This window comes from Panthera onca, chromosome A1, assembly GCF_046562875.1.
Source record: "Panthera onca isolate mPanOnc1 chromosome A1, mPanOnc1 haplotype 2, whole genome shotgun sequence".
Taxonomy (NCBI): domain Eukaryota; kingdom Metazoa; phylum Chordata; class Mammalia; order Carnivora; family Felidae; genus Panthera; species Panthera onca.
The window spans coordinates 41,689,136-41,715,691 of NC_138339.1; the positions used below are offsets into that span (position 1 = coordinate 41,689,136).

The 26,556-nt window shown below is 48.9% G+C and overlaps 1 protein-coding gene across 1 annotated transcript; it reads left to right on the forward strand.

Annotated features, from left to right (window-relative positions):
* The first annotated feature begins 1,503 nt into the window (after nucleotides 1-1,503).
* ADRB2 (adrenoceptor beta 2) lies at nucleotides 1,504-3,580 on the forward strand. Its single transcript, XM_060634632.3, has one exon. The coding sequence runs from the start codon at nucleotides 1,758-1,760 to the stop codon at nucleotides 3,012-3,014; it is 1,257 nt and encodes a 418-aa protein (XP_060490615.1). The 5' UTR covers nucleotides 1,504-1,757; the 3' UTR covers nucleotides 3,015-3,580.
* The last annotated feature ends 22,976 nt before the right edge of the window (nucleotides 3,581-26,556 follow it).

A 26,556-nucleotide genomic window follows, 5' to 3' on the forward strand; every position in this document is an offset into this window, starting at 1 on the left:
GAAGGATTAGATGGAATCATGCATGAAAAGCACATAGCAGAATGTTCCCTAAATGTTAGCCATTGTTATGTTATTATGTAATCTGCAAAGCATGTTTGGTTACACTGCATGAAATGCTTTCAGTCTTTCAAAGACACTACTAATACATGTGAAGTCAAACCCTGAAAATTAATTTCCTTTTAACAGTAAAGTCCTATGCCAGATGCAAAGGATAATATTTCATGGACAAAGACCCCAGTCTGAAGACTTAAGTCTGACTTTTTTTTTTATTTAAAGGAGAAATTATCTTGTTTCCTGTGGTTTCATAACTTTCTTAACGTTAACACATTCGAATAGTCGGATCTATATGAAACTGTCACTTTTCAAGTCAGAAACCGCAGGATAGTGGGCAATCTCAGATGGCTCAACCCCACAGATCAACTGCCCAGCAGATGAAAGGATTTTTCTAGTTGCCATGGAATTGCTGAAGATGAGGTTGAAAGGAAAACTATTCCATGTTGAGCTCCTCTCCATCCCCACAGATAACGAGGGAGTGATGCCACGCTCCCAAGAATTACAAATTTAAGTGCACGACCTTCTCCTTCCGGCCGCAAACGCACACGGGCATACTCCAGCTCCGGCTCCAAACGAAACCCAAAGGGTGAAATTATGTCCCAATGCCTGCAAATTCCCAAGGAGGGCACCAAAAGTACTTGACAGTGAGTGTGCTGAGGAAATCGGGCAGCTGTTCAAGTCACCCCCTGTGGTCCTGCCAAATGTTTGAAAGGGAATGTGCCCTGTGCGTGCGTGCGTGTGTGTGTCGCGGGGAGTGGGTGCACGAAGGAGGGGTCAGGAGTACCTGGATGGGGACGTCCGAGTCTGTGGCGCTCTGCTTGCCGCCAAGTGAGCGTTGTGTGTTGTTTACTTCTTTCTGTGTGTGTGCCCTATGCCTTTGTGCTTCTGGGCGCTTCTGTGTTTGTTTCTTGGCCCCGTCTCTGTTGGGCAGGGGTGACTGTGTGCCTGTGGCTTTCCGTGTGTGCGCGCGCGCGCGCGCGAGCGTGCTTGTGGGTGCGCTGGACGGGCGTGTCTCCGTGTCAGTGGCTGTGGTTCCGTATAAGTCTGAGCATGTCCGTCGGGGTGCATGTGTGCCTGTCCGTGCGTGTCGGGGTGGGCACTGTCGTCTCTGTTGCCTAATGTGGGGGAGAGGCCGCCCAGGGGCCCGGGTCAGACAGGTAGCAGCCCCCAAAGAGCCCCAAGCTCCCGGATCGGATGGTGCGCACGCCAGCCCCTGCTGCAGGCCTCCGGGGGCAGCCAGGGAGCAGGCAGGGAGAGGTGGCCCGCCCACCGCAGGGGAGCAGCTGGGCCCCGCCCGGGCCAGCCCCGGGAGGGGACGGGCGAGGGGAGGGGAGGGGAGGGGAGGGGAGGGGAGGGCGGGAAGGGGACCCGGCCTCGCCCCTTTGGGGCTGCCCGCCCGCCATTGGCGGAAAGTTGCCGCACGTCACCGCGAGGGCAGTCCCCTAAAGTCCTGTGCACATAACGGGCAGCGCGCAATCCGGGGCGGCTTCTCCAGAGCGCAGGCTGGGTCCAACGCGCCCGGGGAGCCCAGAGCACCCTACAGGCTGAGTGCAGGACGCGCCCCCCAGCACAGCCACCCCACGGCCCCTGGATGAGGCTTCCCGGCGTCCGCTCGCTGCCCGCAGCGCCGCGCCGGAGGTCCGCCCGCTGAGGCGCGGCCGGTGCGCCGGCAGCCAGTGCGCTCACCTGCCAACCTGTGCGCCATGGGGCAGCCCGGGAACCGCAGCGTCTTCTTGCTGGCGCCCAACGGAAGCCACGCGCCGGACCAGGACGGCACGCAGGAACGAAACGACGCGTGGGTGGTGGGCATGGGCATCGTCATGTCGCTCATCGTCCTGGCCATCGTGTTTGGAAACGTGCTGGTCATCACGGCCATCGCCAAATTCGAGCGTCTGCAGACGGTCACCAACTACTTCATCACCTCCCTGGCCTGTGCTGACCTGGTCATGGGCCTGGCGGTGGTGCCCTTTGGGGCCAGCCACATCCTCATGAAAATGTGGACCTTTGGCAACTTCTGGTGTGAGTTTTGGACTTCCATTGACGTGCTGTGTGTCACGGCCAGCATTGAGACCCTGTGCGTGATCGCCGTGGATCGCTACTTTGCTATCACGTCGCCTTTCAAGTACCAGAGCCTGCTGACCAAGAATAAGGCCCGGGTGGTCATTTTGATGGTGTGGATCGTGTCGGGGCTTACCTCCTTCTTGCCCATCCAGATGCACTGGTACCGGGCCACCCACCAGGAAGCCATCAACTGCTATGCCAAGGAGACCTGCTGTGACTTCTTCACGAACCAAGCTTATGCCATCGCCTCCTCCATTGTGTCCTTCTACCTACCCCTGGTGGTCATGGTCTTCGTCTACTCCAGGGTCTTTCAGGTGGCCCAAAGGCAGCTCCAGAAGATCGACAAATCTGAGGGCCGCTTCCACGCCCAAAATCTCAGCCAAGTGGAGCAGGATGGGCGGAGCGGGCATGGACATCGCAGGGCCTCCAAGTTCTGCTTGAAGGAGCACAAGGCCTTGAAGACTTTGGGCATCATCATGGGCACGTTCACCCTGTGCTGGCTACCCTTCTTCATCGTCAACATAGTGCACGTGATCCAGGATAACCTCATCCCTAAGGAAGTTTACATCCTCCTAAACTGGGTGGGCTACGTCAACTCTGCTTTCAATCCCCTTATCTATTGCCGGAGCCCAGACTTCAGGATTGCTTTCCAGGAGCTTCTGTGCCTGCGCAGGTCTTCTCTGAAGGCCTATGGGAATGGCTACTCCAACAACAGTAACAGCAGAACAGACTATACCGGGGAACACAGCGGAGGTCCCCTGGGGCAGGAGAAAGACAGCGAAGTGCTGTGTGAGGACCCCCCAGGCACGGAAAACCTTGCAAACCGTCAAGGTACTGTGCCTAACGATAGCATTGATTCACAAGGGCAGAACGGTAGCACAAACGACTCACTGTTGTAAGGCGGGTTTTTCTACTTTTTATGACCCCCCCCCCCAACCAAACACTAAACAGACTATTTAACTTGAGTGTAATAAACTTAGAATAAACTTGTATAGAGATGTGCAGGAGGAAGGACAGCCTTCTGCCTTTTTTTTTATTATTATTATTATTTTTTTAAGCTGTAACAAAGAGAAAACACATTCGAGTGATTGTTTCTTGTCCAGTTCAGTTCCTTTTTGCATGGAACGTGTTAAGTTTGTGTCTGAAGGGCTTCGGTCCCAGAGGACCTGGGGCTGCTCTGTTTTGATGACTTTTCCGTGGATCTACCTCATTGGTCAAGTATTAGGGGTAATATATATTGCTGCTGGTAATTTGTATCCGAAGGAGTCCTTCCTTCCTGCACCCTTGCACTGGAGGATCTTGAGTATTTCGGACCTTTCAGCTGTGAACGTGGACTCTCCCCACTCCTCTTATTTGCTCAAACAGGGTGTCGTAGGCAGAGATTGGAGGGGCAGGCTTCAGTTGTTTTCCTGAGCAAAGTCTAAAGTTTACAGTAAATAAATTGTTTGACCATGACTTCATTGCACCTGTTTCTCCAAAAACCCTTGACTGGAGTGTGGTCGCCTCCCCCGCTGGAAACCGCAGGTAACTATTTGTAATAACTGCCCAGGGACTTAATATGGAATGATTCGAGAATGGCATGCACTGATTGCTTAACCCTTTCTTTTGCCTTTGAATCTGCCGCTGCAAACCTGTAGCCCTCCCAGTGCCAGCTCCTCAAAGCAGTTCTCCCTGCTGACAGCATAGCTTGTCTCGCTGGTCCTATGGTGATCATTCTGTGTTGTTACATCAGAAACACTGACTCATAGAAACCGAGTTACGGACATCTGTTTCGTCCCTCCGTGCACCCTCACCACCCACCTTTCAGTTCCAGTAGCTGCTTATGTTATGTATTCGCTGCATCTCATAGGGGAGGTGTTTGTACTGCATCGGGGTTTGGCATTTTAAAGATAAAGGAGGGAGTTCTTAGGAAAAAGCTACTTAAACACAGCCCTGTAATTCCAAAGAAAACTGAGAGGGTATTGGTCATAGGGAGAAAACTGGAAAACGCTTAACCGATGAATACCTCATGACCCGGGAAACAGGATTTTAACCCCTTCTCTTTCGTTACTTCTGTCTCTTCCTGCCCGTCCCCCTCTTTGACCTCCTGACTTCAGTATAAAGCAAGATGTCTCAGCCTCGGCACTATTAACATTTTGGGCCAGGTAGTTCTCTGTGGTGGGGGCTGTCCGATGCATCATCAGCCGTTCAACAGCATCCCCGGCCTCTACCCAGTAGATGCCAGGAGCACCCTCTGAATTGTGACTACCAAAAAGGTCTCCAGACCCTGCCAAATACTCCTTGAGGGGTGAGACCACCCCTGGTTGAGATCCGCAGATATAAGCTTCACAAATCTAAACAGATTTTTAGAGTCTGTCTAATGCAATCGCTTATTTTGAAAAGCATCCAAGAGGGATTTTCCATGGTTCGCCCAGTTAGTGACAGACCCCAGACCATCGCTCTTCCCTCCACCCCACCCTGCCTTCCAAACTGGCCTTCCAGCTGCCCTGCCAATGGCTGGATTTGTGCATTGTTTGTTTGGTCGGGTTTATCAATGGAGGTGAAGCCGGGGAGTCTAAGACGGCCTTTTCGTGGAGAGATTCTAATACCCTTAAGAGAGAGGCACATGAGGGAAAATCACAAAAGTAAACACATTTCTTCTCCCACCCCCTTTCTATTTTTGCACCGTGTGTCTGAGCCAGAGCTTGGCCCAGGTTTGACGGAGAGGACCGTCCTCCCTGGCAACGCCAGCCTGGGGAGGATCAGCCTCCATGTTCGTTGCCATTTCACCCGCTCACCAAGCTGACTCCACTTCTGTCTTCCCTTCTGTCCCAACCAAGATCCCCAACCAGAAAAGCATTGGCTTCCTCTGCCTCCTGTCAGCTCAGTGCTGGGTGTCCGGGTGCACACTCAGCTCTCGGGAGAAAGTTAGGTGCCCAAGGTTTTGGAACGTGCCATAGCCAGTTGGAGAGTGTGTGCCCTTCGGCACTTTCGCTTCTCCAAGGGCTTTCATGCCGGTTGTCACATTCTCCTCCTGCTCGGGGGCCCACACCCAGAGGGGCAGGCAGCTTCTCCAGCATATCTTCACCCTTCCGGTAGCCTCACAGCATCTTGGACTTGAAAGAGTCCACAGAAAGCATTTGGCATCCAAAGAGATGAAAACCTGGGAGGGGGAATGGCCTGTCCAAGGTAAGAAGCCAAGGATGTCAGAGACAGGGCTATGGCCGGGGAGCCTGGCTGTCACCTGTTATTCCGGGAGCTGATGTGCTCTCTCCACCGCATTGTCATTGACTTCTGCATTCACCCTCTGTTGTGGAAGCTTCGCCCTGGGGCTGTCCCCTAACCAATTCATTCCGGTGGATGTTCTTATTGCTTTTGGGTCCTTAGCACAAAAATCAGGCAATGACCGAATAATCTGTGGTGGGGACAAGAGAAAGAATTGTTCTTTTCCTCAGCAAGAGTCCACTAGGACACCCTCAGCATTTAGGGGGAAGATACAAGAGTCCTTAAGCCACCGGGAATTTCAAGCCACTCCAGGTAGAGATTTCAGGTAGAAAAAAAAAAAATGTTGTAAACTTTTCTGTCATCGTTGTAAGTCCCGTGGACAATAAACGTTGTTAACCAAAAAGAAAAAAAAAATGTTGTATATATATTCTTTGGGTTACAGAAGCATCTAATGCAATTTCCGTGAAAACTCCAGTATGAGGGGGTTTAGCCATCTCTGCGTTCCTTCAGGAATCCTTCAAATCCAAGAGCTTTGATCAGTGTTAAGGGTCTTGACAAGCAAGAGCATTTTTGGCATGCCTCAATCCCTTGCTTCCCGTCTCCTTTTGTTTTGTTTTTGGTTTTTTTTTTTTGGTGGGGAGATAGGCGTCTGTCAGTGCCCCTCTGTCCCTCTTGCTGACAGGTTGGTTACATAAGGTTTGTGTTGGATTCCTGATCGTGAAGTTTTCTTTGCCTGGACAGCAAGTTCTCAGAGTCTGTCAGATGAGAACCTTATCCTGAGATGCAAGCTGACAGGTGTGCAAAGTGGCAGGCCAGGGTGGGCCTCCCCACTGAGGTCATTATTGGGGGAAGGAGCCTGGGGAAGAGGGAGCTTGGAAGCATAGGAACTGTTGTTACATGATGCTCAGAATAGTTCTGGCCAGGGGCGCCTGGGTGGCTCAGTCGGTTGAGCATCCGACTTCGACTCAGGTCCTGATCTCACGTCTCGTGGGTTCGAGCCCCGCGTCGGGCTCTGAGCCGACAGCTCGGAGCCTGGAGCCTGCTTCCGATTCTGTGTCGCCCTCTGTCTCTGCCCTCCCCTTGCTTGCACTCTCTGTCTTTCTCTCTCTCTCTCAAGAATAAACACTAAAAGAAAAAAAATTTAAAAAAAAGAATATTTCTGACCCGAAAGAAGCCCAGGCTAGAATCAGTTGGGGGGGTATTTATGGGGCACCTACTGTGTGCAGCGTGAGAAGAGTATAGGCTTCAGTCTCTACCTTCTGTAGCATAAGATGAATAATACTAAACAGATCCCTTTTACGGTGTCTTACTTGAATGAGACGAACAGTGCTGGACACCTTTTCAGGCATTATGTCATCCTGACAGTCCCATGATGTAGGCAACATAATTGTCCTCTCCTACTAAATGAGACAACTGAGGCTTGAAAAGATTAAGTAACTTCCCAAAGCCGCACAAACTGGCCAGCTGCGGGGTCAGGACTGGAACCCAGGTCCCTGGGAGTCCAAACCCATGCAGACCAGGAAGCGGCACAGAGCAGCTCACAACCCACGCCCAAGTGAGTATAAGAACTAGAAACGCAATACCTCTCGGAAAGAAGAGGGAGCTTGCTGTGGGCTGGGGCAGGGAGGAATGTGCCCTTCGAAGCATGTGACTGCAGGGCTGCTGGGGACTGAGACAGGAAGCCAATCACCCAAGTGTCTAGTTTGTTTCTCTGAGTCTTTGCTTTGTCTTTTCATCGGAGAATCCGGCCAAACTGAAAAAAAAAAAATCTGCAACTTTAAAACGAGCACAGGGTAGAGCAGAAACACAGCCTGCCTCGCGCCCTGGCGGATCCATTTTCGGTTCCGACGTTGGGAAGTTCGAAATTCGGTGGGCAGCTGGGCCTCGTGGAAAGTGTCGCAGGCCTAAGGGGGCCCCTGTAGGGGCGCTGCTCATCGGGAACTAGCATCCTCGGGGACGGGGGTGGGGGGGAGATGATCTTCTGACAGCAGAGAGCGAGGAAGGTGAATGAGACTTGGAATGAGACCTTTCACTGACAGCATAACGTCCACTAATTTCAGCCCTGTGCTACCCTCCTTCTCTGACAGTGCAAATATAATATGAAGGAGGCATTTTTGAAATACCTAAGAGAACAAACTTCCCAAGGGCTTGAGAAATACTGGTGTCTTATGAATAATAGGAGGCAGGGTGAGGCAAAAAGAACCCTGCGCTGGGATTTGTGCAGCTAGGTTTCAGGTCTCAACTCCACCTCTCTCTCTCTCTCTCTCTCTCTCTCTCTCAGTCTCATTCTCTCTGTCTCACGTTGGGTCAGGCAGTTTTCCTCAGTGGACCTCGGTTTGCACCTGTGTAAAATAATGAGACCCGTGCAGGTGGTTTTCAGCTGTGCTCAGGTATGAGTTTATATAGCCATTAATTTAGAAGCCAATTAGAGACAGTCGTTTATATTTCTAATTAGAGTTGATGACATTTGTCATGTAAATAATGGTTGCATATCCTGGGGATGATCAGCTGGCAGAGGAGAATGCTGTGAAGACATTTCTGGTGCATGATAACTGCCTTCGAATATTTAAGGACCGTCTGGGGAAAAGGAGGGTATCAATTTTATATGAATACCAGGAAGCAAACTGAAGCTTCAAGGAAGGTAGATTCCCAGCTCAGATGAAAACAACAAAACAAAACAAAACAAAAAACCACAACACTTTGAAATAGTTTGTCTATCTGAACAGTGAGCCTCCTGTCATTGGGAGCATTCAAGAGAAGCCCGAATAAAGCTCTGTGTGGGATGAAGCACAAAGGGTTCCTGCGCCGAACAGGAGCTGGATGAAGCTCCTTCCAAATCTGTGCCTCTGTGTCCTTGAAAACAATAGACCTGAATGTTCTTAAAAAGTATTCAGACCGTTCCCTAATTCCAGCTGGCCTTCTCCCCAATTCCTCTGGATTTCGGAGGTTTCACTGCATTCCTAAACAGGAAACCTCCGGGGGAAATCAGGGTCTCAACAGTCCTTGGCCATGGGGGGAAATCCAGAAATAGAGAAATAAGGTTAAGCAGTTTTCCAAACTATTAGACCTTTTCATCGGCTGCTCTTCCCATGCCTTTTGCAAATGACCTACTAACTCCCAGAGAGGGAATAACGAGGGCCGCAAAGTCCTCTCTGCAAAGGCAATTACATACTTCTCCACCCTCAGAATCAGTGCACTTCCTGTGGTTTTTCCGTCACCCTCACAGGGCGGGAAGGAAGGGAGGCAGGTCCTTGGAAAGCACGGAGCACTTCAAAGCCCCTCTGGTCCAAGAGCCTAGAGACCTGGAGTCCCTCACGGCCCGGCCACGAACCAGCTTGGCAAGCTCGGGCAGGGTCACTTTTCTTCCCTAGGCCTGTTTTCGTCATCTCGAATGAGGGATAGCTTGGTTTCCATGAGTCTTGGGTTTCCCTTTTCCAGAATTCTGAAAGATTTCAGGAAGTGTTCAATGCTGTCCATCTGGTGGCAAGGCTTTTATTTTAAAAGCACATTTTTTTCCTCATTAAAAAGGTAACAAGTGTTCTTTGTAGAACCTTTAAAAATATAGGAAAGCACAAAATGAGATAAATCACGCATAACATTACCACCTAGAGATAGGCATCGTTAAACGTGATGTGGACGCTTCCAGTCTTTGTCCTAAGCATGGCTATACAATGTGTATAAATTTATTTTTAATTTTGTTTAAGTTTATTTATTTATTTATTTTGAGAGAGAGATAGGACAAGTGGGGGAGGGGCAGAGAGAGGGAGACAGAGAATCCCAAGCAGGCTCCGCACTGTCAGCTTGGAGCCCGATGTGGGGCTCGAACTCAGGAAACCGTGAGATTGTGACCCAGGCCGAAACCAGAAGTCGGAGGCCTAACCGACTGAGCCACCCAGGCACCCCTAAATATATTTTTAAATAAAAGTGAAATCGATTATTAATACGACTTTGGACCCACCGAGAGTAATTTTACAAATGCCTCCTTGAATATATTCTATTTATAATATGACCCAGGTATCATAATTGGCCTGGCAACACACAGTGGCCAACAGTTTTCAAACTTTAGGGGCACAAAGGAATCATCACTCCCAGAGCATCTGGATACGGAAATCTGAGCTGGGACCTTCTAGAAGAATCTGCCTTCTAGCAAGTTCCCCCTGAGGTGTTTCTAACACAGGTGTCCCCGGGATCACATTTTGATGAATAAGTTTACAGAGATAAATTCTCAAAATCAGACAGAATCGCCTCTTCCTTGCTAGTGGGTGAAAAAGAAAAAAATTTCCATACTTGTCTCTTTGAAAGCATGCCTTCTGCAGTTGGGCTCTAGTCTGCTTTCAGAGCCTAGGGTACTAACCACTGAACTCCTAGGGCAAGGTTCTGGTTGCATTGTTATATGCCTCTGACCCCACCAGTTGACTTATGTTAAAATAAATCTATTCAAGTTATGGAGTGGCCGATACCGACTATTTGAAAAGTGTAACAGCAGTTGTCTATTTCCTGGAGCACCTCTGGTGATAACAATGGCCCCAGCTCCTGAGTGCTGCTATGAACTCAGCGTCATGCTTGGCAGTTTTCTTTTTAAAAAAAAAATTTTTTTTTTAACCTTTATTTATTTTTGAGACAGAGAGAGACACAACATGAACAGGGGAGGGGCAGAGAGAGAGAGGGAGACACAGAATCTGAAACAGGCTCCAGACTCTGAGCTGTCAGCACAGAGCCTGACGCGGGGCTCGAACTCACGGACCGTGAGATCATGACCTGAGCTGAAGTCGGACGCTTAACCGACCGAGCCACCCAGGCGCCCCCAGTTTTCACACATGATCTCATGTAGGGCTCTCGGTGACCCTACAAAATGGGGACCATCATGTCTGTCCCCATGTTAGAAATAAGGAAGCGGAGCCTTGAAAGGGTTCCCCCAGTTGCCAAAGATTGCCCGACCCACTGGAATGACGCGTATTCTGAACCAGAGCCCCTGTGCTTTACCGCTAGGATAGGCCATCGTTCCCCCTTTGGGGGTCACGTGAGGGACAAGTGGGGAAATGATGGTGCTAAGAAATTTTTCATGGGTGCACTTTGTTTCACTCTGCGGGGATTCTATTCGTGTGCCCTGATTAACGTCTGAGCCTTGTGACTCGGAGACAAGCCCGTGTCATCGAAGGTCAGCTGTGGCTAAGTATCAGCTGGGAAACCAGATTGCCCTGAGGGTCGGCCGCACACTACATCTTGCACCCGTATTCAGGCAGTTTGAGTGAGCTTCCCCCCACCCAGGTAGGAAGCAGAGGTGGGCGCTTGGCCCCAGCCCATCAGTTGGCACTGAGTCAATCCTGACCATCATGGCAGGAAGCCCTTGACAGCTGGATTTGGGGCGCTTTCCCCGCCTCTCTGCCCAGGTTTCACATTGAAGAATAGCCAGGGGGGATGGGCACTGAGCAAGCCCATAACATCCTTAGTGAACTAAGAAGCCCCAGGCTCTGAGAGGTGGGGTCGGTGACAAGGTAGCACAGGGGCCAGGAGAGGACCGTCTCTCCCGGCTTGCGTCATAATCACTTTTCCAGTGCTGAGAGGGGAAGGCTGCAGTTTCTGAATAGAGTCCCTTCACCAGGAAGAGAAAACAGTTTTTAAAATCACAACAGCAATACTCATGACAAAGCAAAATTGGAGTCCTAGGGAGCTTTTGCTTTCTTTTCAATTACAGCTGCCTTTGTCTGCAGAGTTTTCTTCCTTGTGCCCATTCTGTCTCTGTCCTACTGTCTGGGGTTGGTCTTGTTAAAGTCCCATCAGATGCTCCGAAACATTGCAGACAACCCTGACAATCTGTTTGGTGTTTTGCTTTGTTTGAGAGGTACCCACAGTTCTCCTGAGATGCATTGCCAGCCAGCCATAAGCCTGCTCTGCTCACAGCTTCAGACTTCTTTCTTGTTCCAGGTCCCAGTGTTTTCTCCATAATTCCAAATGATCACCTGGTCTCCTCAACCTAACAGAAGTGAGGGTCAGCCTCAAGGGCCTGAGGTGGCCAGCCTCAGAAATCTCTTTCTGTAGGATCGTGGAAGGCTTAATGGTGTCAGTGGAGGTGTGAGTTTCTAGGCACAATTTTATTTTACCGCAGTGGGGTCCCAAAATGATTTGGGGGAACTTCTGAGAAAATACACATTCCTGACCGTAGTCCCTGAGATTCTGATCTCACGGGACTGCGGTCGGGAGCCGGCAATCTGCATTTTGTCGCAAGTTCCCCCAGAGGACCGTGGTGCAGGTGCTGTGAGGCAATTTGGGGACCTAAAGCTGAAATGGCTTCCCTTGCCCGCCCTTCCCACGGAAGAACACAAAATGTAGGCATACGAAAGAAAGGATCCTGTCCACTTGCATACATTCACAAAAAAAAAAAAAAAAATCATCGTATCAAATAACCGGAATCCTAATTTTCCAATGTTATCAAATAAAACAATGTAAGTGAAAATAATGTACAAATGATAAAGAAGTACCCTGAATGACAATAAAATGCCTTAAGCAATTAGGCACTTCATTAAAAATGTACTTGTGACAACATGGGATCTACACAGTTATACCCCCAAAAAGCATCACTGTTACCTAGTCCCAAACCCTCTGCATGTAGCCTGGGAGGTAGTGGCACAGGAAGAAAAGGAATTTTGCTGCAGTGATAGACTCCCAGTCCAGTGCTCCTTCCTCCCTGACACCATGCCCTGGTTAAGTCAAATCGTACCAAGGTCTATATGAATCAATTTGCCTAATGTACATAAACCCTCCTACTTAGAAATCTGACGGGGGTCCCACCCAGCTGCAGAGAAGGGTATGATTCATACACATTCACACATATACCTCCACAGATGGACACACCCAAATAAACACACACACACACACACACACACACACACACACACACACAGACTTTAACCCTGATGCCTATACCTATATCCACACAAATACATATACGCTCGTTTCCACATAGCTATGTGGCCACAACTAGGTTCTTTCGTGTGTACCCCCATAAGAATACACCCACACAGGGGCGCCTGGGTGGCTCAGTCGGTTAAGCGTCCGACTTCGGCTCAGGTCATGACCTCACGGTCCGTGAGTTCGAGCCCCGCGTCAGGCTCTGGGCTGACAGTTCAGAGCCTGGAGACTGCTTCAGATTCTGTGTCTCCCTCGCTCTCTGCCCCTCCCCTGTTCATGCTCTGTCTCTCTCTGTCTCAAAAATAAAGAAAACATTAAAAAAAGAGAATACATCCACACATACAGGACACAGACATACTCAGACCTAAACCTTAGAGAAATACACACGTGCGATGCCTAAGCACACTTTTGTGTGCTCCAAATGAGCAAAGGCGCCACGTCATGTAATCACGGTCCCACTGCTCCCCAAGTGGATTCAGGTTCACATGCAGACCCCTTTTCCTTGGTAAGTATATACACCCTTCATTTCATACATGTGTATCGAGTTCCTATTAAGTGCCAGGGATTGTTAGGTGTTGAAGAACACAGTTTATCTTTGCCCTTACTGAGTTTGTGTGTAATGCAAGAGAGAAGTTTTTTAAAATGCATACAAAGTTGCAACTGTGGTATGTGCTAGGGAGGAGGTGTATGGTGTTTTGAGGGCATCTAAGAGCTCTGTAAAGGTTCCCCCAAAGAAGTGAGGTTTCTTTTTTTCTTTCTTAAGTTTATTCATTTACTTTGAGAGAGAGAGAGAGAGAGAGAGAGAGAGAGAGAAACAGAGCACATGAGTGGGGAAGGGGCAGAAGGAGAGAGAGAGGAGAGAGAGAGAGGAGAGAGAGAATCCCAAGCAGGTCTTGCACTGTCAGCACGGAGCCCCAGTCGAGGCTCAAACTCACCAGCTATGAAATCATGACCTGAGCTGAAACCAAAAACCGGATGCTTAACCGAATGAACCACCCAGGCACCCCAGAAATGAGGTTTCTACTGAACCTTGAGGACTAGCTAGATAATTTCTTGAAAAAGAAAGGAGAGAAGAGTATGCCACTCAGTTAGAAAAGCATGTGCAAATGTCCTGTGATGAGACAAAACCTCATGCACAAGAAGACTGAGCAAAGGTCAGTTTAGTCGGTGTGCAGAGAGGGAGAAGGAAGCGGGGGGCAGGACAGGCCCACAGGAGGCAGCAGGGGCCACACGTGAAGAGACTTTTTAATTAATTTATTTTTTAATGTTTATTTATTTTTGAGGGAGAGACAGAGCGCGCGTGGGGGAGGGGCAGAGAGAGAGGGAGACACAGAATCGGAAGCAGGCTCCAGGCTCTGAGCTGTCAGCACAGAGCCCGATGTGGGGCTCGAACTCATGGATGGTGAGATCACGACCTGAGCCAAAGTTGGACGCTTAACGGCTGAGCCACCCAGGTGCCCCCAAACCCTCTGACTTTGGAGCTTTGGGCTATTACACTTGGCCTCACTCCTGGCCTTCCTGCTCTGTTCCCACTCCTCTTGGCTCAGAGCACACGATGACAAGGTGGGGTTTCTTCCAGAACATGATCATTGACTATTCTTGGCCTGGGCAAGGAGGGGAGGGTGGGCAGGTCGGGTTGCATAAAGATCGCCTTGTGTCCTCCCAGAGCTGTAAGCAGGGCCTCTGCCCAGCTCCAAGCCCGCAGCGCCCTTTGCACAGAGTCGCCAGTAGCAAGAAGTGAATGTAAACGATGGGAAATGCGACGTCTGCAGGTCCCGGCGGGGACAGCAGTAGGACTCCAAGTATATGCATTTCCTAAGTGACCACCGCACTAAATGTGACACTAGAGGAAGAAACAGACAAAGCCCTGCAGGAAAGCCTTTCAAGGCAAGATGTCTGACCGTGTCCCTCACTGCCCGGGCCAGTAAACGCACGTACACGCAGATTTACACATTAACAAGATTCTCCTCCGGTGGCTTGAAGCATCTCACAACAGAGGGAGAAGTAGGGGGTAATTCATCAGCCACCACACTCTGCATTATTTTCCCTCCGATGAACTGGATTTACACTGGTACGTGTTTTGCTCCTGCAAAGCCTGCAAGGTCCTTAACCAGAGCCAGTGACAGACTCCAGGGAGATCAATAGGCACATTCATGTCCAATTAAAGGCTCACCTAGAGCCTTACGCCTTAAGGCCATAAAGATGTTCCCAAGTGATTTTTTGGACATTGTGAAGACTCCTACCCACTGAGATCCTATGTTTCCCAGCGTGTGCTCGGAACTGTTTTCTTCTATAATTAAAAAGAATTATATAATGTAACTTGAAGCTCTTTTTATTTTGCTTCAGGCCGCGGAAGCAACGCCCTTCTCCTCTCCCAGTTGGGTGCTCTTTTATGCTGTCCTGGAAGCAGGTACCAGATCCATCAAGTGCCGCAGACCATCTGTGCTCGAGGGGACACCGTGTCCCAACAGTCCCTCACATTGATCGAGCATTTGGCAGGTCACAAAGGGCTTTTCTCCCCGGCGTCTTACCTAATCCTTACCACTCCAAAACCCTGGCCTGCTTGTTCCCATTTCACAGATAAAAAGACTGAGGTTAAAAGATTTGCCTGAGGGCGTGGAGCTACCAGCAGGCAGGCTTGGGACTTGAACTCAGGTCTTCCTACCCACGGTCAGGAAATGACACCAGTTCTACTGTGCTCAGCTACCCCCCTGGGACTCAGGTTCTTTTCCCCGTACTCCTCCGCTTTCTGCGGCACTGTATCAGAAAAATTCAACGTCCACACTCTCCAGCACTGAAGCCCCAGGTGCCAGGCTGCGGACGAGTGACCGCCCGCTCCGGGGACAGTCCCCAGGATGCTTCCGATATTGACAAGCCCCAAGCTTGGGTGAGCTCATGCTGGGAGGGGCCAGCGCTCGGCTTGGCTCTATCAACCGCGGCTTAGAGCAGAAGCTCCAGGCTTTTCGGCTTCCTCGTGGCCGTCACCAGATGCACTTTCCCCAAGTGAGAGCTGTGGGATCACTTACCTGCCCCCCCCCCCACCAGGCCCCCGCCCCCGCCCCCAGCAGCTCAGGCCCTGCTGAGGCTGTGCTTGTTCACTCTGCCCGGTCCCTCTTGGATCGGGATGTTTCTGTGGGAAGGCCTGGTGTGATTTGCCCCGATCCCATGCCCATTTGGCACAGCCCAGCCTGCTTCGAAGGGCCAAGCTCCACACCTTGGTAACAACTGCAGAGTCCAGGAAGAATTTCAGCTTCGTGAAAACAGCCTGTGTTTGGCTAAAATGTCCTAGTTTGGTCACAGCAATTAGATGTTCTTGTTTTGCACACACATCTTCCAACAGAACTGCCTTCAGGACAGGTGAACAGTATTTAATGGGTCTGGGAAAGCCTGAGGTGGAGGGCACATCCCGACCACGAGGAAAGCCCCCATGGGCACTCCCCTTGGAGTGTCAGCTGGTCTGCTTAGCTCTCCAAACAGCATTTGATTCATTCATTCATTCATTCATTCACTCCTTGAAAAGATGTCTGAATACTTATAAATGCCAGAGCCCATGCTAACTACAAGGGATGTCGCTATGACTGAGACTGACGTGGTGGGTCCCTGCACTTTAGTTTCTTACAGTCTAAATTTTTTTTTTAACATTTATTTATTGTTGAGACAGAGAGAGACAGAGCATGAACGGGGGAGGGGCAGAGAGAGAGGGAGACACAGAATCGAAAGCGGGCTCCAGGCTCCGAGCCATCAGCCCAGAGCCCTACGCGGGGCTCGAACTCATGGACCGCGAGATCATGACCTGAGCTGAAGTCGGATGCTTAACCGACTGAGCCACCCAGGCGCCCCTAATTTCTTACAGTCTAATGGGGGAGACAGAAAATGAACGCGGACTTATAAATGATTTTTGGATCAAGTTCATTTTTTTAATGTTTATTTTTGAGAAAGGGAGAGGGGGTAGGGGCAGAGAGAGAGAGGGAGACACAGAATCTGAAGGAGACTCCAGGCTCTGAGCTATCAGCATAGAGCCGGACGTGGGGCTCAAGCCCATGAACCGTGAGATCACGATCTGAGCCGAAGTCGGAGGCTTAACCGGAGCCACCCAGGTGCCCCTGATCGAGTTCCTTAACTCTAACACCAGAGAAATTTAAATATGCTTACGAATAAGGGTGAGGGATGGGAAATCGGCTTCTGGATTTTGCTAGGAGGTTCAGGAAGATACCAGGTATCAAGGTAGCTGTCAATCTCAGACGGACTTCTAACCATCCATAAAAACATTACTGTCTTCCCTTTAAAAACATCTCAGGGAAAAGTGTAGTTCATGGTGACTTCTGAGGTTATCAATGGTCTCTGTCTTGGTACACCTCTGGAATACTATGCCCCATTCTGAGGGACACACTTTTCAAAGGAAGGGGGACATCTGGGGCCCCTCTAGGCTTGCCAGATTTAGCAAATAAAAATATAGGACATTCCGTCAAATTTAATTTCAGATAGCCAACAAATTCTTTTTTCATATAAATGTGTCCCCAACATTACATGAAACATACTTATACCCCCCCCCCCAATCTCATCGTTTATCTAAAATTCGGCTTTAACTGGGCTTCTTGTATTGTAAGCAGACAGCCTTGCACTAGAGAACAAAGATAGTGAGCAAATCTCAATAATGTGTCTCAAAAGGAATCGTCAGAGGAGCCTGACTTTTCAGCTCGGAGATTTGCGTAGGGAAGCGTTTTCCAAACGGTTTTTCCAAAATAGCAAAAGGGACACTGGGAGGGAAAAGGTCTTGAGGTCAAAAGTTTGGGAAACGCCGCGTGGCCGGTGTTTCCATTTCGGAGTCCGCGCTATGCAGAAGTGTGGTAAACATCCTGAGTAGACTTTCAGGAAGTGTACCTGGTTGACCCGGTTTAACCTATCGTGCCCACAAATGCTATTTGTCTGTTTTGATATGTATATTTTATAGAGGACACCTATTAACATCATGCAAACTTACTGCTCTGCCCAGCACACTTTGGGGAGCACTGGCATGAAAAAGAAAGTTCTCTTCAAATATGCAGCGTGCTGCTGAGCAGGGAGGAAGCAGAGTTAGTCTTTGTAAACCGAGGGGCCGAGCTGCACCCCGTATCCTGGCCCAGTCTAAAGACTAGAACGTCCTAGCAGCGATAGTCGTCCGAAAGGTAATGAGCTCCCTGTCTGGAGACATTAAAACAGAAATGAAATGGCATCATGGACACTAGAGGAAATTTTTGTCTGGTGCCGGAAATGCTCCAGGGTCTTCTGGGAAAGGCGTGTTCACATAGAACACAGAGGGGCCCCCACCAGCAAACTGACCTTAAAATTATGTCCCAGGTTCTATATTTTTTCTGCGGTCTGAGTCTATCCCTCTTGGATACACTCTTACTGCGTTCCCTTCGCATCTCGGGGTCAAACCTCTCAAGGATATTAGTCCTCTCAAATTAATGATCTCGGCCTCTTTAGAGCCTAGCCAGCTACCTAGGGGCTTGGCTCTTTGGAGCCCCACCTTGAACCTCTGGAAGCGTCTTATAGACCTGGTGAGTAAACTAGAGCTCACAGCTGAGCTTGGTGCCTCCGAAGAGGATGTGGTCTGCAGAAATGTGGCCCCATTCTCCTCCAGGACTGTGAGACTCCTGCAGGCAGTGTCGACAATGTGGTACAGGTCACCACATACCTGAGGTGCTCTGCATAATAGAAGCCAAGAGAGGGTCAGATCCCAACTCCGCCTCCTCCTGGACCTATGACCTGGAGAAAATTGCTTGGCCTCTCCAAGTTGTATTTCCCTGTGTCAAAACAAAACGAAACAAAAACCACCATGAGAATGATGATATCCTGCATCATAAGATCATGAAAATTGGGCGCCTGGGTGGCTCAGTCGGTTAAGTGTCCGACTTCAACTCAGGTCATGGTCTCGTGGTCCGTGAGTTTGAGCCCCGCGTCAAGCTCTTGTGCTGACAGTCGGGAGCCCGGAGCCTGCTTCGGATTCTGTGTCGCCCTCTCTCTCTGCCCCACCCCAACTCGTGCTATCTCTGTCTCTCTAAAACTAAAAGAAAAAAAAAAAGAGCATGAAAATTAAAGGAGCTTAAAAGTACATTCAGAAGACCCAAGAGAGTGCTGGTACAAAGCGGACACCCGTAAATGTTTATTTAGCAGACGACTGTTATCGTTACCACCATGATAACTTCTCAGAGAAGTTAAAAGATTTCTGTAGAATTTCAACAAAGCGTGTGCCAAGATTTCAGGCCCCAGCCAAAGCGATAAGCTGGAAATTGTCAAGATCTCTAGCACCTTCCTTTTGAGAACTCGTGCTTGAGAATGGAAAGTAATGCATGTGTATTAAAAGTCTCAGTTTTCCTTCCTGCAGGTCTCGGGCCAGTAGAAAGAGCACTGCATTTGGGGGCTAGGAGCCCTGGTTCTTTGTTAAAGTGTCTCCACCTCCTCATCCATTCGGGACTCCGGTCCCCATCCATAAAATAAAGAGTGGGACGACGATTTCTTCTTGGGTTCCATGAGCTGTGCCTTGGAACCGAGGGTGATGAATGCGGCTATGTAAGTAATGGTCCGTGGTACTTAACGAGAGGAAGATCTTGACCAACGGGAGCAATGTGTCCGTATGTGCGTGAGCACACGTGTGTACATGGCAACACGCAGTGGATGCCAGGTGTTTTGAAGTCATTTCAGTTGCCCCCTGCTCTTGCACCTGTCTGTAAGTTTGGTAAATAAAGGGTTAGGTGTAGAATTAGATGTAAAGGTGAGAGGCAAGCACTGACCTCTGAATGGGGAGAGCTGGGTTCGAGTCCCGGTCCCGACTCCGCTGGAAGAGCCTATTCTCCGTCTCCAGGGTGTGACAGTCCCTTCTGTCCCCACCTCTGCCTCCCCATCTTTCACGTGAGGCGGTTGGTTCCAGGATCTCCAAGCTCTGTGTCTCTTGGGAAAGCGTCTCTGATCTATTTTCGCTTGGGTTTGCGTGCCCTCCACCAGATTATCATCATCGGGTGACTCAAGTTTGGCTTATTTCTTTTGTTTGATCTGCTCTCGTTTCATAACACAAGCTCTACAGCCAATTTTAGCATTTCTTGGATTATGGGAGTGTCGGAATGAAGGTACCAGAGCATTTGTCTCCGTTTTTGCCCAGGATACTCGTCTCCCCCTTCCCCACCCGGCCCACCCGACACTCCCTTCCATTCTGGCACACGCAGAGTCCCGCCTCCTCCCGGGATAAGACACCAAGTGGAGTCTGGTTTTCACATTAGCCGAGAGGAGGCCCTGAAGGCAGAAATCCTTGGCCCGTGAGTCACTTTGTCTCTTTGTGCCTCATTTCCCCCAGTTATAAATAGGTGGAGTCTCACACTTTCTCACCTCCCAGGGCTTGCCCCCACCACCACGGAGGGGTTTTTGTGCAGATGAGGAGTCCCTGTTTCACCGATGGGCTCTCTCCCATATCACAGCCCAGGGGACATTCTCTAGGAAAACAATGTGTCTCCCTGTCTCTCTGCTTCCACTTTCGGTCCCCTCCAGACTTCCCTTCATTACTGCTTGAGACACAGAACTTTCCAAAACACAGAAGTCAAGCTTTGCTGAAAAGCCTTTAGTGGCTGCCTGTTACCTCCAGGATAAAGACCTCGGCAGGTGAGCTCACAAGAAAGCACAGTGGAAGCTCACCATGAGATCTAATGACTCGCCCCAACATATACCGGCCTGCAGCACACTCCTTCCCTGGGACCTGTGAGGTGCAAGGCGGTGCCCCGGGAAGAAAAAAAGAGGGGACTAAGACTTGGGCCCCATGTTTAAGAAGCTTACATGCTTTTTGAAAAGGTAAACAGGCACACAAAAGCAATGTTTTTATTTTTTAAGAACTGGAGGTGCTCTTAGAAGTCACTGACCCAGGTTAAGCGTCTGCCTCTTGCTTTCGGCTCAGGTCATGATCTTGCAGTTCATGAGTTCAAGCCCCGCCTCGGGCTCTGCGCTGACAGCATGGAGTCTGCTTGGGATTCGATCTGTCTGTCTGTCTCTCTCCCTCTCTCTCTCTCTCTCCCCCTCCCCTGCTTGTTTGCCTCCTGCCTTCGGGATAATAAATAAACTTAAAAAAACAAAACAAAACAAAACAAAACAAATCACTGACCTAGCCCTACTGCCTCACTTCGGAGTTGTGGAAACTGAGGCTCCCTCTGATGGGTCTTCTCTCCTGCCAGATCTTCAGGCTTCTTCGTGTGAGTAGGTCTCAACTGTAAGGGGACCTCCTCAGGGCTGTCCTCCCAGATGTGAGCGCCCCGCTCACTCTCCTCCTTATCCCCCGCTGGTCCACCAGACCACCGTCTGCACTCTTTCCTATTCGTCCATGTTTCTTCTTTATCATCTGTGTCCACCCACTAGAGGGGAAACTGCAAGAGGGCTGGGGCTCACTTCTATCTCTAGTGTCTACAACACAGTGGCTGGCAGTGGACCCATAAGAAATGTTTGCTAAATGACTCATCAAGCCAATGAGTACATCTTGAAGCAAATTTGAAAATGCAGAATAGTGTAAAGAAACCAGTATAGATTTAACAGAAAATACGATTATGTTAAATTATGGTTTGTATCCTGCTTTTTTTCTCCTATCAATATAGTGTTTCTACATGCTATGAAGTTATCTTTTAAAATACTATTTTAAATGACGCGTAAATTACACATGAAGTATCAAAATTAATTGAAGCATTTCCCTAATCTTGGACACTCACAATTTTTTCCCCCCTAAGTGATCTACTGTCTCTCTAAACCCTTCTAATAGAAGTTGGCTTTTAAGATGCTTGTGGTAAATCTTCCTTGCAATGAGTAGCTGGGTGGAAGACGTTGCTTTCTTTCCAGGAAATTCAACAGACCAATCCTTACTTTTGTATGTTTTCTGTAGCCTCCTTTGGTTTCCTTGACTTAGTCGATAATCTAGCTGTTAAGCTCAAGACTTGTGGTTAGTACACGGTTGTGATTCTATAACTTCCTGTTGGAAAGATAAACCAGTCTAAGTGTTCACAACTGAGTGGAGTCAATGGGGGAAACAGAGGCCAGACCCCATTACATCTAGTGCCTACTCTTAACTCAGGGACAATTGCCTGATGAGATGAATTAATGCTCAGGGACGGAAGATTCAAGAGTTTCCAAACACCCACAGACTTATAAAATCTCTGTGAACTAAAAAGAACAGTAAAGATCGCTAACACCCTCAAGTGAAGGAGAAGTAAACCGAGATCCAGACGGAATCTTTCGTGAACTAGATCTCGGAAAAGATTTTACAGAACTGGAAGGGACCTTAGCAGTGAACTACTCTAACCTTGTCATTTTTTAAAGATGAGGAAACAGAGGTCCAGACGAGGAAGGGCGTTGTACCAGGTCACCACACCACCAGCTTGTGGCGGGGCTGAGATGAGAACCCACTTCCTCCTCCCTCCCATCCATCGGTCTTTCCACTGCCCTAGCTCTGTGGGGCCTTGTAAATCGTCAATGCTCAGCAGAGTCTGCCCTTGGGCTCTATTTCCTGGAGTGCTAAGAAATGTCCTCCCTTCATGTAGGTCGGAGCTTTCAGTAAAGCCCTCCCCCCTTTACAGAGCATTGCCTGTGAGCACAGCACCTCAGTGGCTCCAGGCACAAGACAATACGTACAGCTGAACACCCCTTTCTAGTCAGTCCCCACCCCATCCGGCACTGTGTGTCCTCAAAGCTCACGGACCTCTCCTTCCTCCCTCTTACCACATCCCTCCTGCAGTCTGTGAATGTCCATTTCTCCCCGTAGGCTAGTAGCTTCCTGAGACGGAAGCTCTTTCTCCTTCTTTGATTTTTTGCACACTCTGTAGCAAATTAGTGCCTGGCATATCAGAGATGCTCTGTAAATATTTGTCAAATATATGAATAAAAACTTAGTTTCTATATTAGTTTGCAAGGACTACCATGACAGACTAGCACAGGCTGAGTGCCTTCAATGGCAGATGTCCATTTGTTCACAGTTGCAGGGGCTAGAAGTCCAAGATCAAGAGGCTGGCAAGGTTGGTTTCCTCTGAAGCCATCCTCCTGCTGCCTTTTTTATATTTCTTTATTTTTAAAATGTTTATTTATTTTTGAGAGAGAGAGAGAGAATGCGAGGGAGGAGGGGCGGAGAGAGAGGGAGACACAGAATCTGAAGCAGGCTCCAGGCTCCGAGCTGTCGGCACAGAGCCCGATGCGGGCCTTGAACCCATGAGTTGTGAGATCATGACCTGAGCCCCAAGTCAGATGCTCAACTGACTGAGCCACCCAGGCGCCCCTCCTGCTGCCTCTTCACAGGGTCTTTCCTCTGTGCACCCAAACCCTGCTGTTGTCTCCCCATGTGCCCTAATCTCCTCTTCTCAGAAGGACCCCAGCCAGATTGGGTTAGGGCTCACCCCAATGGCCTCAATTTAACCACTTCCTTAAAAGCCCCACCTCCAAATACAGCCACACTTCAAAGTAGTGGGAGTTCAAGCTCCAGCATAGGAATTTGGGGGAACATAGTTCCATCAATAACCTTCCTCTATTCTTGACTAGCTCACAGTTGAATAAAAGGGATGGGCACACAAAAGTGGAACGATACCTGCTGTAATACAGGGAAGTACAAGCCAGGCGGAACACCAGTAATGGTCGATGCCCATACTAGCTGTATCACCAACCGTCCCTGTGTGCCATGCACTCTTCTAGGCACAGGGGCTATTACCTAATGTCATCCTTGCCAGGATTAAATGTCAACAAACATTCACTAATGCCTGCCATGTCGATCACTGTTTCAGAGCCTAAAGATCCAAAAATGTATAAGCTTAGACCACAGAAGAAAGACTCTTGCTGTTTTGTAAGAACACACGCACACACACACACACACACACACACACACACACACACACATATCTGGTGTGCTGTCTCAGCCCATTTTTGTTTACAGCTCCCATACTGGTGTTATTCCCCAGCCAGGTAATTTAGTCTGTGTCCAACCAGGAAAATGACCAACATTTTGCAGATGAAGAAAGTGAGACATAGCCAGTAAGTAACTTTCCCTCTGTCACGCTAGTCAATTGCTAGTAAATTGCAGGCTCTGGGCTGAACCACACTTACCCTGGCAGCAGGCACCACAGTCTACTCTCTTAATCAGCACCCCACACTGCCTCTCCATGACAAAGCGCCTTATTCCTTATATCCCCACAGAAGGGGGAAATGAGCAAAAAGGACAGAATTTTAAGCTGAGCCACCAACTGGGGTAAGGAGCAGAGAAGATACTTACAAATAGAGAAAATAGTACATCATAAAGGTCTATAAGACGATGGCTGAGCAGGTGGCATAGAGGGCTGGGAGTGTGTTAAGGCTGGGGAGGTAAATTGCAGTCAGATTAGGTGAGATCTTCTTATTATTGATATGATAATAAAATTAGGCTTGATTCTCTAGACACTGACAGGCATTTGGACATTTTAGCATAAAATTTTAGCATTTCATCATACCTCCTCATTTTACCAACAAAGAAACCACGGGCCAGAGAGAAAGGACTTGCCCAAGGCCATACAGTGGGTTAAAGTCAGAGCGGACACCAGCACCCAGATCTCTCAATCCCAGGCCAAAGCCACATTGCTAAACTTGGCCTACATAACCGCATGGAAACTGACGTAATTTAAAAGAATGTGTTTTTCCATGTTTCCCCATGTCTTTCATCCAGTTTTCACCCACTTTCTCTTTCGGGAAATTGTACATTTCTCCAGGTTTCAAGGAATGACTATTTCTCATCTAAAATAACTACGTTCAATGTCAGAAGGATCCCATGAAGTCACGAATGATGTCTTTCCCCGTGTGGCTTTGTGGAGTGTGGCCGAGTGGCTCACTGGTACATTTCATTGACTAGAAGGACAAGTATTTCCTAGGTCTAATAGATACTTTGAGATAGAGTGATAAACTCAACAGCCACTCTGGCTGGGTTTGTTTTACCAAAAAAATAGATCGGGTCAGCAAACATTTACTGCTGCCTGCTGCATGCTAGGCATAGTGCTAGAGCCTTGAGATCCAAAGGTATGTAGGCTCAGTTCTCGGGTGAAAAGGCGCTCACCACTCAATAGTGAAATGCACATACTTTCCCACGCGTGCACACACATGCACGCACGCACACACACACACAGACCATACACACACGTCTTATAGCTTATACCTATAAGCCATGCCTATAGCTCCTCATGGTAGTGATTCCCCAGCTAGGGCATTCAGGCGTCATCTAACTAGAAAAACAGAAACCACTCCGGATCTTGCAACTGAAGAAATTTAATACAAGGATGCACAGGTGATAGAAGGAGCTGAAAAGCCAAACAGGGAGCGTAAGGAACCAGAGATTAGCAACGGCAGGAAGGTGGTGCTGCTCCTAAGTCTGGAGGGACATAGGAGAAGGTGGGGTTACGAGATCCCAGAAGCCAGGGCATTACTTGGCAGGCGCTGGAGGCACAGAGCAGAGGAAGCCACTGCCGGAGATGCCACTGCAGGAGAGAGAACAAACAGCCAGCTTCTCCCCACCTCTCCTCCAGTCTTCTGTCCTACACTCCCATTAGCCAAACTGTAGCACGTAGGCTCCCGTGATGGGAAGCAAGCAGGGGAAGCATGAAGATAGGAACAGAGGGCAGACAGGGGCTGACCAGCACCCCCGGGGTGACCTTGGGGGCGAATCACTGGCTCCACATTCTAGTTTCCTTCTTGGTAATTTGAGAAGAATAATACCTCTCACGTTTGTTGTGAGACTTACGTGAAATAAAATCCGTGAAAGCACTTTATCAGTTTCAAAAGGCATATACACAAATGCAAGAGCTTTTCTTATTGGTTTTAATTCAAAGTGTTTGGGACTTTGGGCTCTGGGCAGGGGCGGGGGGAGTGGGCTGGTGTATTCTGATGTCTTCAGGAGCTTCGTAATGCCTGGTTCATTAGCTGAGTGAAGGGACGTAGCTGCATTTTACCACCTGGTACTTCGTGCCATCGCTCTGGTCCATCAGCCTTCGAAAAGCACTGGCTGGCTTTGAATAACTGGCACATGACAGAAGGGATGTCAGAGCGTGTTCTCGGTTTTCTTTGGGGATCTGTCTGTGGTTTTGCATCAAAAAGTGACAAGTAGAGAAGACTCTGGAAATGATGCCAAGACCATTACTCCACCCTTTCTGTTTACAGAGGACCAGAGAGGAGACAGGGTTGGCACACCGTGGCATGCCAAATGCTTGGCAGCAAGTGACGTACAACCCCCGAGAAGCCTCACCCACTTCTCCAGCCCTCCACCTTGGGCCTTCAGCTTTCGAGTCGGCCCCATATCTCAGCTGGCACTGCAACGTTTCCTTCTTTGTTCCCATGAGCTTTCTTTCTTTCCTTTTTGTCTTTTGTCTCTTCTTCCCAATAATCTTTGACAACTCGTTTCCACGCAGTCCTTCCGTTCCACTCTGCTGATGGACATTGGAAGCGGAGCGCTAAGCTGTATCTATTTTAAGTTGAGAGTGTAAACTCTTCTAAATAACTCAATTCCCCTTTGATATCAGGAGTGAGAAAGTAACCATCACAAACCCTTAGAGACCAGCTTCTCTGCCAACCTCGGGGCTTTCGGCAGAAATAATAAAGCACAATCTCTTCCCTTCTACCAGCAGAAAGGACGGACCAGGACCAGCACTTTTAACTAAGCACCAGGCCACTCAAACCTGGCCCATAAGAATGGGCGTCCTTTTACCAGTGGCACGAGATGGTTCGACCCCCTTGGCAAGAATGGGCCTGTCTTCTGTACCTTTCAGTGCCAGGTGAACTTGGTGAATGGATGATGAAGTTCAAAGGTAGATTCCTTACTTGTCCAATGAAGAGATGCTGCCTTGATTGTAAGTTCCCTTCTTGCACTGACATTTAAGAAATGAGTATCCTTCCACCAAAGATGGCCTATTATGGTCACAGAGGCACTAAGACTGTAATATTCCCTTGAGTGACTCATAGAATTCCCAGTGGCCCACTGTGAGTTGACATTTTACTGGTGCAGAGTCTGCGGCATCATAAAATGTCAGAGCTGGAGGAGAATCAGCCATGCTCTAGCATGAGTACATTGAGGAGTCTGGGACCTGAAGCTTGCGGATATTCATTTACTGATCCCTTCAATAGAAATTGATTGTGTGCCCTCTCATATGCTTGTGGGGCAAGATGCACAATAACAAGGAAACTAAAAACTGGACAAGGTAATTATAGTTTCTAATAATTGCTTGACAGATAATAAAAAATGTAATAGACTCATTCACTTTGTGCAATGGATATTGAATAACTTGGAGGTGGGTGAGGGTGGCTCTTTGCAACATTGGCCCTTAAGAT

Bases quoted from the DNA above. Each gene is read 5' to 3' on its own strand.
- ADRB2 (XM_060634632.3), top strand. From the start codon at position 1,758: ATGGGGCAGCCCGGGAACCGCAGCGTCTTCTTGCTGGCGCCCAACGGA.